This window comes from Rhincodon typus, chromosome 5 (genome assembly GCF_021869965.1).
Source record: "Rhincodon typus isolate 14 chromosome 5, sRhiTyp1.1, whole genome shotgun sequence".
NCBI lineage: Eukaryota > Metazoa > Chordata > Chondrichthyes > Orectolobiformes > Rhincodontidae > Rhincodon > Rhincodon typus.
Genome location: NC_063336.1, coordinates 21,317,361 through 21,336,798, shown reverse-complemented (window position 1 = coordinate 21,336,798; position 19,438 = coordinate 21,317,361). Strand labels below are relative to the sequence as shown.

At 40.7% G+C, this 19,438-nt stretch overlaps 1 protein-coding gene across 1 annotated transcript in view; it reads right to left on the bottom strand.

The window, feature by feature from the left end:
* ppil6 (peptidylprolyl isomerase (cyclophilin)-like 6) overlaps window positions 1–17,511 on the bottom strand; it is a 28,743-nt gene extending 11,232 nt beyond the window's left edge. The window contains exons 1-2 of the mRNA XM_048596690.1: window positions 17,428–17,511; window positions 3,131–3,226 (exon numbers count right to left, since the gene is read on the bottom strand). Of these exons, the coding sequence (XP_048452647.1) occupies window positions 3,131–3,226; window positions 17,428–17,511 (180 nt within the window). The remainder of the gene's footprint in view (window positions 1–3,130; window positions 3,227–17,427) is intronic.
* Between the last annotated feature and the right edge of the window lie 1,927 nt (window positions 17,512–19,438).

The window sequence follows — 19,438 nt, the reverse complement described above, 5'->3', positions numbered from 1 at the left end:
ACCCCCCAGTGCCAGCACATCCTTCCTTAGATACAGGTTCCAAATCTGCTCACAATATTCCAAATGTGATCTGATCCAGAGCCTTTTACAGCCCAACCAGTACATCCCTGCTTTTGTATTCTAGCCCTTTTGAAAATGAATGCTAACATTGCATTTGCCTTCCTAACAGTCAACTGAATCTTAAGAGAATCCTGAACTAGGACTCCCAAGATCCTTTGTACTGCAGATTTCCAAAGCCTTTCCCCATTCAGAAACTATTCTACGCCTCTTCTTCCTACCAAAGTGCATAACCTCCATACTTTCCCACATTGTAATAAATCTGCCACTTCTTTGCCCACTCTCTTAGCCTGTCCAAGTCATTCTGCAGCCTCCCTGATCCTCAACACTACTTGTCCTCCACCTATCTTTGTGTCATCTGCAAACTCAACTATAATGCCCTCAGCTCCTTCGTCCAGATCATTAATACTTAACATGAATAATTGTGATCCTAACACTGTCCCCTGTGGAATACCACTAGTCACTGGCTGCCATCATGACAAAGACCCCTGTATCCCCGCTCTCTGCTTTCTGCCAGTCAGCCAATCCTCTATAGATGCCAGTACCTCATCCCCAACACCACAGCCTTATTTAACAGCCTCTTGTGCAGCACCCTGCCAAAGGCCTTCTGGAAATCCAAATAAGATCCCATCCATAGTTCTCCTTTGTCTAACTTGCTCTTTACCTCCTCAAAGAATTCGAACGGATTTGTCAGGCATGACATTCCCTTGACAAAGCCTTTCTGACTCAGTCCTATCCATGCACTTCCAAGTACTCAACAATCTCCTCTTTAATAATAGGCTCTATGACTGATGTCAGGCTAACTGGCCTATAGTTTCCTGTCTTCTGTTTCCCTCATTTTCCACTCCTCTAGAATCCTCCATGATTCCAATGATTCCTGAAAAATCACCAACAATTCCTCCACAATCTCCATGGCTATCTCTTTCAGAACTCTGGGGTGTAGTCCATCTGGTCTGGGAGATTTATCCACCTTCAGGCCTTTCAGTTTCCCCAGCACCTTCTTCTTGGTGATGGCCTGTACACTCCCCTCTGACCCCCGACTCTCTTGGTGTTCTGGTATGCTGATGGTGTCTTCCACATATTGAAAACTGATGCAACATACCCATTCAGTTCCCCTGCCATTTCTTTGTTCTCCATTACTACTTCTCCAGCCTCACTTCTCAGTGGGCCAATGCCCACTGTTGCCTCTTTCATGCCTTTTAGAAAACTTGCAATTTTGTTTTACATTTCTAGCTAGCTTACCTTCATATTTCATCTTCTGTCCCCCTACTGCCTTGTTTTTAAAGGCTTCCCACTAATCTTCACCACATTGTATGCCTCATTACATACCACTAAATCCAGAAATGCCTGCTCTCTAGTGGGTTCTACCACAAACTGCTCCAAAAAACACCATCTCATAGAAAATTCCATGAATTCCTTTTCTTGAGATCGACTCACAACCTGATTTTTCCCAATCCACCTGCATATTGAAGTCCCCCATGATTACTGTAACAGTACCTTTCTTGCATGCCTTTTCCAAATGCCTTTTCTATCTCAAGGATGGACTTGGTCTTTTTTTAAGATATGATTTTTGTTATTAATATAGGCACCAGAGTATAGCAACTTAAATACTTTTCACTGCAATTTTTTGTAAAAATACAAGTGACAATAAATTATGATTCTATTCTCACTACTGCAAGGCCTACCCTCATCAGGGTCTGTTTTTAATTTGCCGTTCCTCAACTCTACCCACACAGATTCTACACCTTCCAACTCTATATTGCTCCTTGTTATCGGTTTAATTTCATTTCTTACTAACTAGGCAACTCCGTCCCCTTTGCCCATCTGCTTGCCCTTTTGATAGGATATTTATTTCCCAGCCTTGATCCCCTTGCAGCCATATCTCTCTGATAGCCACAACATCACAACAACAATTCCAATCCATGCTACAAGCTCATTTACCTTGTTTCATATACTGCCTGCATTTAAGGACAACACCCTCAGTCCTGTGTTGATTGCCCCCCTTCTGAGACATCTCCCCTTCTCTGCTGTGCCTTAAGTTAGACCCTCTCCATAGTCTCTGTTCTATTACTTAGAGTCATAGAGTCATAGATCTGTACAGCATAGAAACAGACCCTATGGTCCAAATCATCCATACAGACCAGATATCCTAAATTAATCTCATCCCATTTGGCTCATATCCTTCTAAACCCTTCCTATTCATGTACCCATCCAGATGCCTTTTAAATGTTGTAATTGTACCAGGCTCCATCACTTCTTCTGGCAGTGCATTCCATGCACCATCCTCTACGTGAAAAAGTTGGCCCTTAGGTCCCTTTTAAATTGTTCCCCTCTCACCTTAAAGCTGTGCCCTCCAGTTTGGAGTCCCCTACCTTGGGGAAAAGATCTTGTTGATTCACCCTATCCATGCCCTTCGTGATTTTAGAAAATTCTATAAGATCACCCCTCGGCCTCTGATGCTCCAGAGAAAATAGCCCCAGCCTATTCAGCCTCTCTTATAGCTCAAAGCCTCCATGGGAACATCCTTATAAATCTTTTCTGAACCCTTTCAAGTTTCACAACATCCTTCCAATAGCAGGAAGACCAGAATTGTATGCAGTGTTCCAAAAGTGACCTAACCAATGTCTTTTACAGTCGCAACATGACCTCCCAATTCCTTTACTCAACGCACTGAACAATAAAGGCAACTGTGCCAAATGCCTTCTTCATTATCCTGTCCACCTGCAACTCCACTTTCAAGGAACCATGAACCTGCACTCCAAGGTCCCTTTGTTTGGGAACACTCCCCAGGACCTTACCATTAAGTGCTTAAGTCTTGCCCTGATTTGCCCTACCGATACGTAGCACCTCACATTTATCTGTATTAAACTCCATCTGCTAATCCTTGGCCTACTTGTTTTGGAAACTTATAACCTCTACTGAGCCCTCCCTGCTTTTAACTTTTTCCATAATTTTCCATGCCCCCCCACCCCCTCCCCAACTGTTTAGTTTAAAGCCCTATCCACAGCCTTAGATGTGATTTGCTGGGACTCTGTTCCGAGCAGCTTCAGGTAGCAATATAAAAGATAAATACCTTCTTTTTCTGAGATAAGAACATATCCCAGGCAAACTCCAGAAGTGGGCGAATGACTGGCTCACTGATTTCAGAAGGATATATCCGTTTCAGCTCCTACATAAAAAGAAAAGAGTTTCTTAAAATTTGTCTTTTCTATCAGTCTTTCTTCCCACACTAAGGAGAGTGAGGTATTCTCAGATTTAAATGCTTCAATTAAATTAACTTCAAAGCTTTTATAGGGGAAATTGCTTACATTTCCCTTATAAAAGCTTTGAAGCTACGGGGAGGTGCTGGCCCAGTGGTATTATCACTGGACTATTAATCCAGAAACCCAGATAATGTTCTGGAGACCCAGGTTTGAATCCTGCCACGGCAGATGGTGGAATTTGAATTCAATAAATACCCGGAATTAAGAGTCTAATGATGACCATGAATCCATTGTTGATTGTCGGAAAAACCCATCTGGTTCACTAATGTTCTTTAGGGAAGGAAACTGCCATCCTTACCTAGTCTGGCCTATGTGTGACTCCAGACCCACAGCAATGTGGTTGACTCTGAACTGCCCTCTGGGCAATTAGGGATGGGCAATATATGCTGCTTAGCCAGCAACATCCTTGTCCCATGCATGAATAATAAGAAAAAACATTCAGGCAAACTTCTGAGATCAGCTTTGAACTGCCCAGTTCCAAATCTGTGGGCATGCCCCTTCTGCACCCCCAAATCAAATGAAATAGTTCCTTTCTCTACTTTTTGAAAACATTAATCTCCTTAAAGATTTCAATTAGATCACCCTTTATTCTTCTATGTTTAAGGGAATATAAACTTATGTCATGCAACCTGTTCTCACAATCTAAATCTAAATAAAACAAAGAACAAACCTGTTCTCACAATCTAAATAAAACAAAGAACTGTGGATGCTGGAAATCTGAAACAAAAACAGAAAGTGCTGGAGAAACTCAGCAGGTATGGCAACTTGTATACAGAGAGGAAAACAGTTAATATTTTGAGTCCAGCGATCTTTCGTCAGAACTGATATGTTACAACTTCACACATAAATTATGATTTAACACTTACCCAGTATAATTCTGGTGATCCCAGACCAGAGCATCAATAACGTTACAATCCAGTTTGGGACTAGTAACCTTTATTTTTAAAGTAGACAAAAGTATGATCCAGGGACTTGCTAAAAGAATAAAGCCACAAGATTCCACATTTTTGAACAAACAGCTGTACTTTACAACTTAGAACAGTAATACAATCTACAATGCATGGACAATTTATTCCGAACACCCAGAATTAACATGTGGTAAACAGGGATATCATGCTGTAATTCAACACTCCACAGCACACATCAAATTTCAAATTTGACAAAGAAAGATGTCACAGATTTCTCAGTAAATCCCTCCCAAGACATTAATGGCCCAATGGGTCACCAAATCTTAGTAAATTTCACAACAGTTTATAATTCTTCATTTTTGCTGATCTGGTTTTGAAAGAGTTTTTAAGAGCTATCCATCATGGGTCGTCTCAACAACTATCCCTGTTTTAATTGATCACCTTCATTTCCTGGGTTCACACTCCCCTTGACTTTAATAACTGCCCTCCATACTTATTCAGTGACACAACACCAGCATTCACCAATGACTACTCCCTGACTCTGTGACTCAGATTGTGTACTTCAATAGCTTTCTCAGCTACAGAGAGCTAGTCAACTGCTCATGACTTCGCATTGTCTTCCCTGCAGTAAAGCTAGACATCAGCATTTTGACATGGAGAAATCATCGCTCTCTCTCTCTCGCTCTCTCTCTCTCTCTCTCTCCCTGTTCCACAGTTCACTGACCTCAGTCCCTGCCTGTAATCTTTTGAGTTGTTCTTCCATGAACTGTTGAGTGACGAATCTCAGGTACAACTGAATGTTGCCACTTAGGAATTCTGGACCTGTGTCCTCTGAATGTTACATTCCACAGAGAATATGGGCTTGCTTAGTAGAAAGGAACTGTATATAACTCGAGGACTCCATCACAATGTGCTGTACAGCCTCAAAGACCAATGTGTCCTGAGCAGGTGGAGGAGGGGTGTGCACAAAACTGAATGCCGTCTGTCAAAGTTAGAACTAACCAGAGTTTTTAGAAATTTGTACCCTACCCCCTTTGTATTTTAGATTCACTGAGATATAGAATAACATTGCATTAGCTTTTTTTTAGTTATTTTTCATCATTGTCCAATAGTTATAACACATTTGTACAAAGAGCGCTAAATCATTTGAACATAAGAACAAGAAATAAGAATAGGCCACTCGGCTCATTGAGCCAGCTCTGCCATTTAACGAGATCATGGTTGATCTGATTTTAAACTGATCTCCACATTCCCTGCATTTCGCGATAAGTTTTCATCCCCTTGGTAATCAAGAATCTATCTACCTCTGCGTTAAAAATATTTCAAGAATCTACATCCTTTGCTTTTTGAGGGAGGGAATTCTAAAAAACTGTCAACCTGCTGAGCGAGAAAAAGTTTTTTTCTCATCTCTGTTTTAAACGAACATCCCCTTATTTTTAAACCACGGCCATAGTTCCAGATTATCCCACAAGAAACATCCTTTCCACACCCACCTAGTCAAGTCCCCTCATGATCTTATATGTTTCAATTAAGTCACCTCTGACTCTTCTGAAGTCCAGAGGGTACAGGCCTAGCCTGTCTAGCCTTTCCTCATTCATTCCAGGTATTATCTAGTAAACCTTTTCTGAATTGCTTATAATGCATTAACATTCTTCTGTAAGTTTGGTAACCAGTACTGCACACAGTACTGTAGATGTAGTCTCACCATTGTCCTGTATAACTGAAGCATAACCTCCCTATTCTTGAATTCAGTTCCCCTCACAATAAACCAATAAACATTTTATTGGCTTTCCTTCTACTCCTCTCCTACAGTTACTAGCTCCTCACCGTTTATCCTGTTTTAGGCCCAGAGAGTGGATGACCTCACACTTTCCCAGATTGCATTCCATCTGCCAGTTTTGACCACTCACATAACTATCGATGTCCTTTTGTGATTATCTGCTTCCCTCTCCATTACTTCCTGTGAGACGTAACTCAGCAAACCTGCATCCATAGATCTTTACTTCTGTCTCTAGGTTGCACGAGGAAAACCTTTTTATACACTGATCGGTTAGGATCTGAATTGATTTCTGAAGAGCATGATGGAGGCAGATTCAATTGCAGTTTTCAAAGGGGAACAGGATATTTATCATTTACAATTATAGTGAAAAACTGAGTTCCCAGTGTAGATCCTTTAGAGACATCACTAATCACGCCAATTTTGGTGTCTGTCTATCGTCTCTATTGTTTTTTTTAAATTAATCTGTTCAGAAGTGTTATAACACAACTCCAGGACAGGTGGGACTTGAACCTGGACCTTCTGACCCAGAGGTAAAGGACACTATCGTTATGCCACAATATCCTCAAACTAGTCTGTCTTACAACCCATTTCCATTTACATTAGATGTTTGCAATCCCATATCATTGTTAACAGCTTCTTGTGTGAATTGTTATTGGATGCGTTCCAGAATCTCACAAAATAAATTGCTTAGTTACTTTAATAACATCCTCAAAAGTTTATATTAGATTTTTTTTGGTAGACTTACTCTTTACAAGTCCATGTTAATTGTATTCCATCAGCTCATGTCTAAACGTTCAATCATTCCCTTCCAAACAAAATCTGCTTACAACCAGCCCCTGCCCCCACTATAACAGATGTTAGATATCTTAGTTATTCTCTTCTATAGATCTTAGATAACGGAGTGACACTGGCAATTTTCCAATCCAAGAGATGAATTTCTGAATCAAGAGACTTTGGATCATAATTTCTAGAACATTTGTAACTCTCTCTCTTTTAATATCCTGAGATGCAAATCATATGGTCCTGATGTTGTATCTACCTTTAGTTTCCTTATTTTTCCACATCATGCCTTTAAAATTTATACTAAGACTAGTAAGTTCCTCCTTTTGATCTATTTTCCATTTTTCACATATCATTGCAACCTTAGTTTTGACAGTAGGAACAGAAACTAGTAGAAAGCAAACATTTAGAAAACTTGCCATTTTGCAATTTTCAATTACAATATTTAGAACAAATTCTCACAGCAAACACCAGGAGTGAAGTCTTCCGCATTATTTGATATTAGTAAGTTAGTCAAATAGCAACATGTAGCAGGTAGGCAGGTGCTTTGTTGCAATATAGGCTGATTTTTTGAGAAAGGGACACAACCTAATTCTAACAAAACATTTTTTCAGTTCTCTCTACTAGAATATGGGCATTAGAGCTTAGAATGGAAAAATGACACTAGTATGACACACTACAGACAGTAAGCTTAACTTAGTCAGAATTTCATGGGAATTGTAAATGATCAAATGCCCAATTCAACAATTTTAGTAACAGCTAAAACTTGACAAATTTTGCCCAATAATGTTGTGAATCATTGTGAGATGGTTTACCATGTTAAAGATACAATGGAATCTAAATTGTTTTAATACAAACATTATTTCTAAAGATTGAGAATTCACAGATCAAAAGCAGTAATTAAGCAGTGTTTTTCATGGATCATTTAAATATGTGTACTGAGTCTTGAATTGTTCTTGTTTAGAAAAATCTAAGTATGTAACAGTCAATTTTTATAAAACAAACCATTCAGATTCAATATCTAATTAATATGCAGTTATCTGGTGGGATGGCAGGCGGAGCACTACAACTTAGCCTTAGTAGCCCAGACCAAAGGAGAAAAAAGACTGCTTTCTGTCTAGCTGTTAATATTTAACATCCAAAATAGTCCGAATCTCCAAGCTCAAATGAAGAATATAAATCCCTCACAGTACAGGTTACCACATAAACTCTCTTGAATCTGCCTCTTTCTAATACATAAACTCCCTGAGAGATATCAGCACCAGAACTTGTGACCCTCTAAGGACAGAAAGATATCACGGAAGGCCACAGACACATAGTTCAACTGGATACATTGCAGAGAAAAAGGAGGTAAAAGGATCAGGTAAGATCGATCACTCGGCATAAGATGGCTAGGATAAACAAGCTACATCATATTAAATGATTTTTAATCTTACTAGATTCACTTATTTTCTCTAGAAATGCAAACTTGAACCAGTTTCTCTGTTTATGACCTTCTTTGGGAATTTATTTAACATTATTATTGTTATGTGAAATGATTACGCAACAGGTTCCAAGTTTTTAAATTGTATGTATCCCTAGCTTTTGAACTATTTTTCAATAGTGAGAACAATTTATTTGGTGAGATTTTATCAATTTCCTTTATAATTTTGAATGTTTTAAGTCCTGTTCTTGAGACGTGGCAATATATATTAGCTGCCCTCTGCTACACCGTTTGAAAACACTAATGCTGTTCCAATAGGATTGTCACTAGTGCTAGGCAGTCAAACAGACTCTAAGCTTTTGTGTGCAAACTCCATCATTATTTTGATTTATATTTCTCTAACACCAGCCTTGTTTGTGTAGTTAAAGATGATAGCTTAATTCAAAACTATCCCGTTAAACAAAACTCTTTAATCACCTGTATAGTTATTAAAACCGTATGAAATCTTGAATCTTTGAGGAGTCCCACCACCTCTAATTGAAAGGGTGGATACATGCTGGATTACTGTCTGTGAACAAGTATGTAGTTTCCTGAAAAATGGTCAAGGATTAATTTTGGAGTACTTTGGGCAAGTTTACAAATGGATAATTACACAGATATCATTTAAAAGAGGAGACCTGATACATTAGGGAGGATGCAACACAATTTTACCGTGTCACTAACATAAAACATTCACAATTAATCTTTTGTGATGTCAGAACAAATACACCTTGAACTATAGGCTTGGCATAGCAACTTTTTCCAACCATCAAGACATCTGGTGACTCAGCCATAACACCAAATTTTTTCACAATTTTTGACAGAAGTTTTTAAGCACAACTTTAAATTCAAGACTGTGAACCCAAGTTATAAATGTACAGTGTTAGACACTGGTTAATCAAACATTGACCCAGAACATTTTTATTTTTAAGAACTGCTTTGCCCTACATTACTGCTGAATGAAGCAATTACTGTGCTATTTCCTATGTGCCAAAATTATTACTGGCAAAATGTTACATAATGTTCAAACAATATGGTTAAGTAAAGATCTTAGGAGCTACATTGTTGGTCTCAGAAATTCTGCCCACTGACACCAATAGAAAGCGGCTGTGTGCTTTGACAATTTACTCCAGGTAGGAAATTCTGAACTTTGAAACAATAATAGAGTTCTTGCTCATAATCTCAAAGGATATTGCTGACCAAAAAATAGATATCAACAACAAGGACATAGAATCACAGAAGTGATATGGTGCAGAAGGCGGCCATTTGGCCCATCTTGTCTGCACCAGCTCTTCAAACAAGCATCATTACTTAGTGTTAATTTTCTGTTTTCTCCCCCATACCCTTGCACACTATTTCTATTCAAATAACTATCCAATGCCCTCTTGAATACCTCAATTGAACGTGCCTCTACCAAACATCCAGGCAGTGCATTCCATAACCTAACTACTCGGTGAGTGATAAAGTCTTTGCTCACATTACTTTCGTTTCTTTTGCACATCCCTTTAAATCTGCGCTTGCTTGTTCTTGCTTTTATGAGTGGGAACAGCTTCTTCCCTATCTACTGCATCTAGCCTGCTCATAATATTGAAAACCTCCATCAAATCACCTCTCAGCCTTCTTCTCTCCGAGAAGAACAGTTCCAACTTCTTCAATCTATCCTTGTAACTGAAGCTTCTCATTCCTGGAACCATTCTTGTAAATCACCTCTGCATTCTCTCCAATGCATTCATATCTTTTCTAAAATATGGTGCCCATAACTATATAAACAATAAGCCAGCTGAAGTCTAACAAGTGTCTTGTACAAGTTCAACATCACCTCCTTGCTCTTGTACTCTATGCCCCTAATAATAAAGCTGAGAACACTGTCTGCTTTATTAAAAGCTCTCTCCACCTTTCCTGTTCCCATTGGAAAGGGAGTAGGCCATTCAGCTCCTTGAGCCTGTTCCACCATTCTGAGATCTGTGGCCTAACTCCATATATCTGCCTTTGACTCATATCCCTTAATACCTTTGTTTAACAAAATTGTATCTATCCCAGATTTAAACCACTGATCAGTATCCACTGAAGTTTGTGGAAAAGAGTTCCAAACATCTACTACCCTTTGTGTGTAGATGTGCCTCCTAACATCACTCCTGAACAGTTTGGCCCTAATTCTCAGACTATGCCCCCTAGTTCTAGAATCCCCAACCAGTGGAAATAGTTTATCTTAATCTATCCTGTCTTTTCCTCTTAATATCTTGAAGACTTCAATCAGATCTCTCCTTAACATTCTAAATTCTAGAGAAAACAGGCCTAGTTTGTACAATCTCTCCTCACATCTTAACTCTTGCAGTTACATTCCAGTCCTCTAGATATAAAGGCCAGCTTTCCACTAACTTTCTTGATTATTTTCTGCACCTGTTCATGGCATTTAAAGATATATGTACCTGAAACTCCAAGTTTCTTTGGACGTGCACTATCTTTAACTTCATACCATCTCGAAAGTGCACTGATCTATTATTTTAAGGTCCAAAATGGATAACCTCACACTTAATTACATTGAACTCCATCTGCTACAGTTTTGCCCATTCACTCTGTCTCACATTATTCCTTTGTAATTTTATGCTATTATCTACACTGTCGACAAAATTGCCAGCTTTATGCCTTCTGTACCATTATCCAAGTCGTTAATAAATAATGTGAATAACTTAAGCACTAACACAGATCCCTGTGGGACACCACTGGTCACATCCAGCCAACTTGAGAACCAATCCATTATCCCTACTTTCTGTCACCTGCCACTCAACTAATTTTCCAGCCAAGTCAGTAATTTGCCTTCAATTCTGTGGGTTTTTACCTTAGTTAACAGTTTCGTAAATGGGACTTTATCAAATACCTTCTGGAAGTCCATATAAACAACATCCATAGACATTCCCCTGTCTACTACCTTAGTCATGTCTTCAAAAAACAAAATTCAATGATGTTTGCAAGGAATGAGCTTCCTGTAATGAATCCACGCTGGCTCTGCCTGATTAGCTGAAAATGTTTGAGGTGGTCAGTTACCCCATCCTTGATGACAGACTCCAAGAATTTCCCCACCACAGTCATTAGGCTAGCTGGTCCATAATTCCTCAGTTTTCCTCTTTTGGCCTTCTTATGCAGTCTTCCAATCCAAAGGAACAACTCCTGTATCTAAGAAACTCTGCTACTTGTGAATTTTTTCTGCTCTGATTTTTTAAATAGCTTGTTACCACAATTACTGCCTGTATAATGCTGTTTTCAGACTTACTTTTCTTGTAGTTTCTCTGGAGGAGTTTCTTTTCAGAGATGTTTCCTCCACAGCTGCTGTTCAGCAGTGTGGCTTTTTTCTGGATGGGAAGATGTCTTAAAGCTTTTTTAAAGATTCTGCAATGATTGTAACAAGATCAGCCAGCTGGACCTCATAGAATATGAGTTCCCCGATTTGGGGCTGTAAATCTGGTCTAATCAGGGACCCCTGGCTGACAGATATAAACAGGATTGTCAGAGGTTCTGAGACAATAAGGTGCAGGGCTGGATGAACACAGCAGGCCAGGCAGCATCATAGGAGCAGAAAGGCTGACGTTTCGGGCCTAGACCCTTCATCAGAAAAGGGGGAGGGGAAGGGGGTTCTGAAATAAATAGGGAGAGAGTGGGAGGCGGATAGAAGATGGATAGAGGAGAAGATAGGTGGAGAGGAAACAAACAGGTCGAAGAGGCGGGGATGGGGCCAGTAAAGGTGAGTGTAGGTAGGGAGTTAGGAAGGGGATAGGTCAGTCCAGGGAGGACGGACAGGTCAAGGGGGCGGGATGAGGTTAGTTGGTAGGAGATGGGGGTGCAACTTGAGGTGGGAGGAGGGGATAGGTGGGAGGAAGAACCGGTTAGGGAGGTGGGGATGAGCTGGACTGGTTTTGGGATGTGGTAGGGGGAGGGGAGATTTTGAAGCTTGTGAAATCCACATTGATACCATTGGGCTGCAGGGTTCCTAAGCGGAATATGAGTTGCTGTTCCTGCAATCTTCAGGTGGCATCGTTGTGGCACTGCAGGAGGCCCAGGATGGACATGTCGTCTGAGGAATGGGAGGGGGAGTTGAAATGGTTCGCGACTGGGAGGTGCAGTTGTTTATTGCGAACCGAGCATAGGTGTTCTGCAAAGCGGTCCCCGAGCCTCCGCTTCCAGCTCGTCCCCGCCTCCCTAACCTGTTCTTCCTCCCACCTATCCCCTCCTCCCACCTCAAGCCGCACCCCCATCTCCTACCGACTAAACTCATTCCGCCCCCTTGACCTGTCCGTCCTCTCTGGACTGACCTATCCCCTCCCTAACTCCCCACCTACACTCACCTTTACTGGCCCCATCCCCGCCTCTTCGATCTGTTTGTTTCCTCTCCACCTATCCTCTCCTCTATCCATCTTCTATCCGCCTCCCACTCTCTCCCTATTTATTTCAGAATCCCCTTCCCCTCCCCCTTTTCTGATGAAGGGTCTAGGCCCGAAACGTCAGCCTCTCTGCTCCTATGATGCTGCTTGGCCTGCTGTGTTCATCCAGCCCTGCACCTTATTGTCTCGAATTCTCCAGCATCTGCAGTTCCTACTATCTCTTGTCAGAGTTTCTGCTCAGTCTAAGACCTGGCTCTGAAGAGGCAGTACTAAAGTCTAGGACTGTAAATAAAGGGTGACTTGGTGACAGGAAACCGACCTCTGTAGAGTTATTTGAATTCTCTTCTCTCGATGATCTCAGCTGTGTTTCTTGATCTTCACTACTGACACAATTTTCTAAACAGTGAATCTTGTGGATAGCACCATTGTCTTCATATGTTTTTGATCACGTGTTTTCTCCAAACAGTCTCAATCTAATGTCTATCAGAGTGTTCCTTTGAGACTTAATCTTTCAGTGATCTTTCTAGTGTGTTCCAGCTCCATCCACACTCATTTATACTCAGTGATGTGCAGCTTCATGATATCATCGCAACATTGATCCCAGGTGTTATTGCCCTTCCACAACAATTATCAAAATCCACCTACTTCAGAAAGTCTCAGTTCAGCCATGTATTTGGCACTTGCAGATTGGACAGTAATGATGTTGCCCAACTAGCTTCCCAACATCCAGAAATATCAGCACAACCCAAACTCAACTGGCTGTAAAATAAAAGCAATGTTCTGCAGGTGCTGCAGATCTGAAGCAAAACTAGAAACTGCTGGAAACGCTCAGCAGTTCTGACCGCATCTGTGGCGAAAGGAACAAAGTTAATGCTTCAAGTCAAATATGAGTCATCTCAGAGCACTCAGAATTGCCAGAGCTGCTGGGTATTTCTAGTATTTATTTCGGCTGACAGAATTCTACTCTGCATCAAGAACTCTTGACCTGTCACTTCTGTAGTTACCTATGGACTCTCAACCACTATGCCAGAAATTCAGACTTCAGAACCTCATGTTTAAATCTCTTCATGCCTCACTCTTGCCACTGTGACTTAATCTGTGTGCTTCACATTCCTCCTATTCCGGTCTCTTGCATTCTTCAGCTTCTTTGCCAATTACCTGCCATACCTTCATGTCAAGATCTACAAACTATAATTCCTTCCTATACTATCTCGTCTCCACTGTTCTCTCTTCCTTCGAGTACTTCTTTAAAACCTATCATTTTGATGAAGATTTTATGTCACTTTTCTGAGGTCTCTGTCTTTTGTCAGACTACATTTTGGCAAAGTGCTTTGACTATTCCTTTCTGCATTAAAGACCCTAATTGAATGAAATTTTAGTCAGAAAGAGAGAGCTACAAGTGCTGGCTAACTCCTGCTCCCTGCATTACACAGTGCCAGCGCTCCCTCCCACCCTCCAGCCCTGGTGCTAGCCTCCGCTCCCCATGACACCCCACCCCCCCATTCCCTGCCCATTCCCCCCACCTCTGTTCCCAGTCCTAGTACAGATCTTTGTCCCTCCTTCTACAATGGGCGAAAAGCTACTTCATCAGACCCAGTCATGCCCTGGCCCCCAGCTTCCCCTCTGCCCAATGCATGGTTCCCATTGACAACGGTGCATGCACTGATGCTGACATGTCAATGCTTGAAAAGTGATGACATCAGCATGTACATAGAAGTGTCCTCAGACTTGTCCTGTCGTGGTCAGCTGATGTTATGGGCTCCTGAGTCTGAATGTGTGGAGGCTACTTTGACATTATGGATAAATCCCCCTATTTAAAATTAGAGGTCACCCTTTTAAGTTAGAATGAAGGGAACTGTTTCCCTGACTGTTGTTTGATTTTAGATCAGGCATGGTGGAAGTGGGATCATTAAATACTTTTAAAGTGGAGGAGAATAAATTATTGTTGGGAGGGGGAGTCAAAGGTTTTTGGGGATAGTGGGAATGTGGAATTTTTCGGCACACAAACTGATCAGCAATGATCTTATAGAATAGCACAGTAGGCCAAATGGCCTACAAATTGAGTGTTTGTAACACTCAATTTCCCTGGTTGATGGGGTATGTTAACAGTGTCACAGTCAACATTCAGGTCTACAATGAAGATCTGTATTCAATAAAATGAAAACAAACAGAAAGTGGCCTTATTCTCATCTGAAGATGTCTCTCCAAACAGATCCTTTAATATGCCTTGCCTCGTATTGACCTCTATCCAATTATGAAATCAATAAAGTTTGTCCTTGTAGAAAGGCCTTCTACAGTTTTTTTTAAATTAAATTGTTTAATCAAGTGAATATTTTCTGTTGAAGTTGGTCCCTTTCTACAGTCAGGTACAACATCACACTCTCAACACTTTTCAGCTGGTCATAAAATGAAATCTCATACTTTATTAATTTTCAATTATAGTTTTGCGTGACAGATGGTAGCCTGGCAATATATGAAGAGCAAAGCTCAAGGTTATTTGCGAACAGCAGGAGGGCCTGGATATTAAATTAGTTTGAAACTCTCTGCCATCTATTTACTATTCATTGTAAACCACATATATTAAAAACACATCCTTCATGTTCATTTACCATAAAATGTCAGACAGGTTGAGTGTTCTAAACACAGCACTTCTGACTGCAGCTAATTGTTTAATCCAAATTCTGGGGTGAGGCTTAAACCCATAACTTGGACTCGAGGGCAACTGTATTATCACTGGTTCAAGCTGTTAATAATTTTCATTCTTCATTAGCAGCTCAAAACTGGGCATTTGTGAGATGCTGTAGGCCATCACAAGCAACAACATTATATTCAATAATAACCTGTAACTTCGTGGCTTGGCATATCCCTCATCTACCTTTATCATCAAGCCCCAGAACTGGTTAAAAGCAAACTACTGTGAATGCCAGAAATCTGAAATAAAAACAGAAACTCAGTAGGTCTGGCAGCATCTGGGGAGAGAGGAAAATAGAGCTAAGATTTCAAGTCTGGTATGACTCCTCTTTAGAAGAAATCATTTTGGGCTCAAAACATTAACTCTCTTTCTCTGACTGCAGATGTTCCCACACCTGCTGAACTTCCCAGCACCTTCTGTTTTAAGCGAGAGCAGTCATCCTGCCTCAATAAATGTTTAAGAGCATGCCAGCAGCGGTATTAGGCTTAAATATGAGATGTGAGTCTGGTGAAATTACAAAAAAAAATTACATTAATACTAAACACTGGAAGCAGCATGACATAGACAGGGATAGTAGGAACTGCAGATGCTGGAGAATCTGAGATAACAAAGTGTAGAGCTGGATGAACAGAGCAGGCCAAGCAGCATCAGAGGAGCAGGAAGGCTGACGTTTCTTCCTCTGTATCTCCTCATCAGCCTGTTCAGAGTTGTTATTACACACCTCTGGAACAGGTGAGACTTGAACCTCTTGGTTCAGAGGTAGGGACACCATCACTCCACCACAATGCCCTCAATGCATCTAACAAAATTGGAGTAAATGGGAATCAGGAGGAAGAGCTCTCTGCTTTTTGGAGTCATAACTAACACAGATGAAGATGGTCATGGTGTTGAAGGCCAGTTATCAGAGTATCAAGTTGAAGAAGCTCACAGCTCAACAATCTTCAGCTGTTTCATCCATAGCATTCCCTTCAACTTAAAGTCAGAAGAGGGAATATTCATCGATGATCACATAATTCAGTACCACTTGCAACTCCTCAGATGATAAAACAGCCTGTGAAATGTTAGCTTGCTTTCTCTGCATGGATACTGCCTGATCTGCTGTGATATCCAGCATTTTTTTTATTTTCAGTGTCCTTATGAGGCAAGACTTGCATCACATTCTGTCTTGGGCTGATAAGTTCATGCCACATAATGCCAGCCATTGACCAGCACCAAAAAGAGAGAATCTAACTATCTCCCCTTGAATCATTTTCACTACTGAATGACCCACTCTCACAATTCTTCAATACTTTACATGCTAACATTGATCAGAAATATAACCAAGCTTGTCATATAAATACCCGTGGTCTGTAAAAACAGGCTGGGAATTCTGTGGTGTGTAATTCACTACCTGATTCCATAATACCTGCTCGCCATCCAAAAGGCACAAATCCAGGAGCCTGACAGAATGTTTTCCACCTGCCTGGATGAATGCAGCTCCAGCAACACTCAAGTAGCTTGGTTCAAAAGCAGACTGTTCGATTAGTACCCAATCCACCATCTTAAACTTTCACTTAGTCTACCACTGGTGTGCAGTAACAGCAGAGTCTATCACATGTATGATCCTCTGTAGTAACTCACCAAAGCCCCTTCCAAACCCTGATCTATTCCACCTAGATGGGCAAGGACAGCTTACACATGGGAACACACCACCTTCAAATTTCCCTCCAAGTCACACACCATCCTGACTTGGTACTATATTACCATTCCCTCACTGATGCTGCAACTCCTTCCCTTTGGGTGTGCCTTCTGGTGGACTGCAATGCTTCAAGAAAGCAAAACACCACTAACATTTCAAGCATAATTAGGGATGGGCAATAAACACTGCCCATGCCTACAATGCTCACATCTCAATAATGTGAAAAATGTAGTATTTTCACAATAACAATTTTAGACAGTAAATCACTTGACATATATATGCTGATCTTTATGTATTAAATTTTTACTCTTTAGCTAAAGTAAAACCAGAAGAGATTCGGAAACTGGTTCACTCTTCTTTCATAGGTTTCATGTATTTTAAAACAAGCCAACCTTTAAAAAGCACAAAGCAGGCAAAAAAATTATAATCACCTCTGCTGCACATTTTGCCTGGTAAAATGTTGGATCTGTAATGCAGCCGATTACTTCAAGCTGCAAACATGGAGATGGAGCCATGCTGAAAGGAGTGGTTGTAAACAAACACAGTTTCTATGGAGACAGTCAAAGCCCTGTACAGAGAAACCTTCCTGCCTTTGCAATAGGAGAGGTTTATTTCAAACTGACTGCAGGAGAGCTGACGTTCCAGAGGAAGACACAGCTGTGTCGTGAGCAAGATTCAACACACAAACCTGCAAATCTTCAAGCTCCAGAGGTGCAACTATTAAACAGAATCAACTTGAGACATAGAACTACTGGAATATAATGGTGATGTAACCAGTATCATTTGTCATATTCTAAGTCATAGTCATCAAATATTGGCATATTTGTTATTTCCCTCTTTCTTTTCTATCTATATGGAATCATGGAGGTGTACAGCATGGAAACAGACCCTTCGGTCCAACTTGTCAGATATCCTAAATTAATCTAGTCCAATTTGCCAGGATTTGGCCCATATCCCTCTAAACCCTTCCTATTCATATACCCATCCAGATGCCTTTTAAATGTAATTGTATCCACCTCCATCACTTCCTTTGGCAGCTCATTCCATACACACACCACCCACTGCATGAAAAGTTGCCCCTTAGGTCCCTTTTAAATCTTTCTCCTCTCATCTTAAATCTATGCCCTCTAGTTTTGTACTTCTCCACCCTGGGGAAAATATCTTGTCTATTCACCTTGTCCATGCCCCTCATGATTTTATAAACCTCTGTAAAGTCACTCCTCAGCCTCTGATGCTCCAGGGAAAATAGCCCCAGCCTATTCAACCTCTCCCTATAGCTCAAACCCTCTAAATCTGGCAACAACCTTGTAAATCTTTTCTGAACCCTTTCAAGTTTCACAACATCCTTCCTATAGCAGTTACAAAAGCAAAATATCTGTTTGTTGACAAATTTGTCCAAGGCACTTAGTGGGATGATATTTTGAACCAAGAGGTATCCTTGGAAACATCTGACCAACCCCACTGGGCTTTGTCCTTCTAGTAGATAATCCTGACAGTCTGACCACACCGTATCTTTGTTGACAGCATAACTCAGACATACTCCAACCATGCATGATCCTCTGTAGTAACTCACCATGCATCCTATAAAAAAAGTGATGAATTTACATCATCAATCCACAACTATATTTCATTTTCCATTTGCTTTACAGAGATTGACATGAAAATTGGACACTTCCCATTCCAGTGGCAAAAACTGCTGAGAACACATCTGAAGTGAATGTCAGATAGAGGAGAAATTGTCAGGTATGTCTGGAATCCACTCCACTGTCAAATACCCTCCCAGATTTGTTGCCATGGCACACAAATGGATGACAAAACACTGAATTATAGGAAGTGCAGCATAGGAAGAAATTGTTAACCCCACAGAATCTGTGGCATAACCTCAATGATTTACTCAGTGACATTTCTCTGCCCTTAGCCCATGCCCATCTCATTTTGCATAATTATCCAGTTACCTTTCAAAGATGATAGGTGCTACTTCCATCACTGTTTCTATGTTGGCATTCTACATCAACACTGCATGGTTTAGAGAACATTTTTCTTCCGCTTTTCAATAAGGTCCCAGAAGACATTGTTCTAATGGTATTCACGAGAAAGTCCCTTTGGCCCAGCTTAATTCTTCCATCTAGAGAACCCTCTGTTTTCTCTGTTCAAGTCCAATGCATTCACATCCCAAACCTAACCTACTGATTTACTTTGAAGTGATTCTCTGGATTTTCTTTTTCCAAACCATTGACTATCATATACCTCTGTAGCATCATTTCTCATTTTGAATGGTTGAAAAGCCCAAGGTGCCCCTGTTTTTCAGATTTTTGATATGGCAGAATCAGTCTTGAGGTTCTTCTCTACATTGATTCCAGCACTGAAAAGTCTTGCTTCCCAGCAACCAGAATGGGACACACCAAAATGTTGCCTGACTGTAGACTGTACACCAAAATTTTG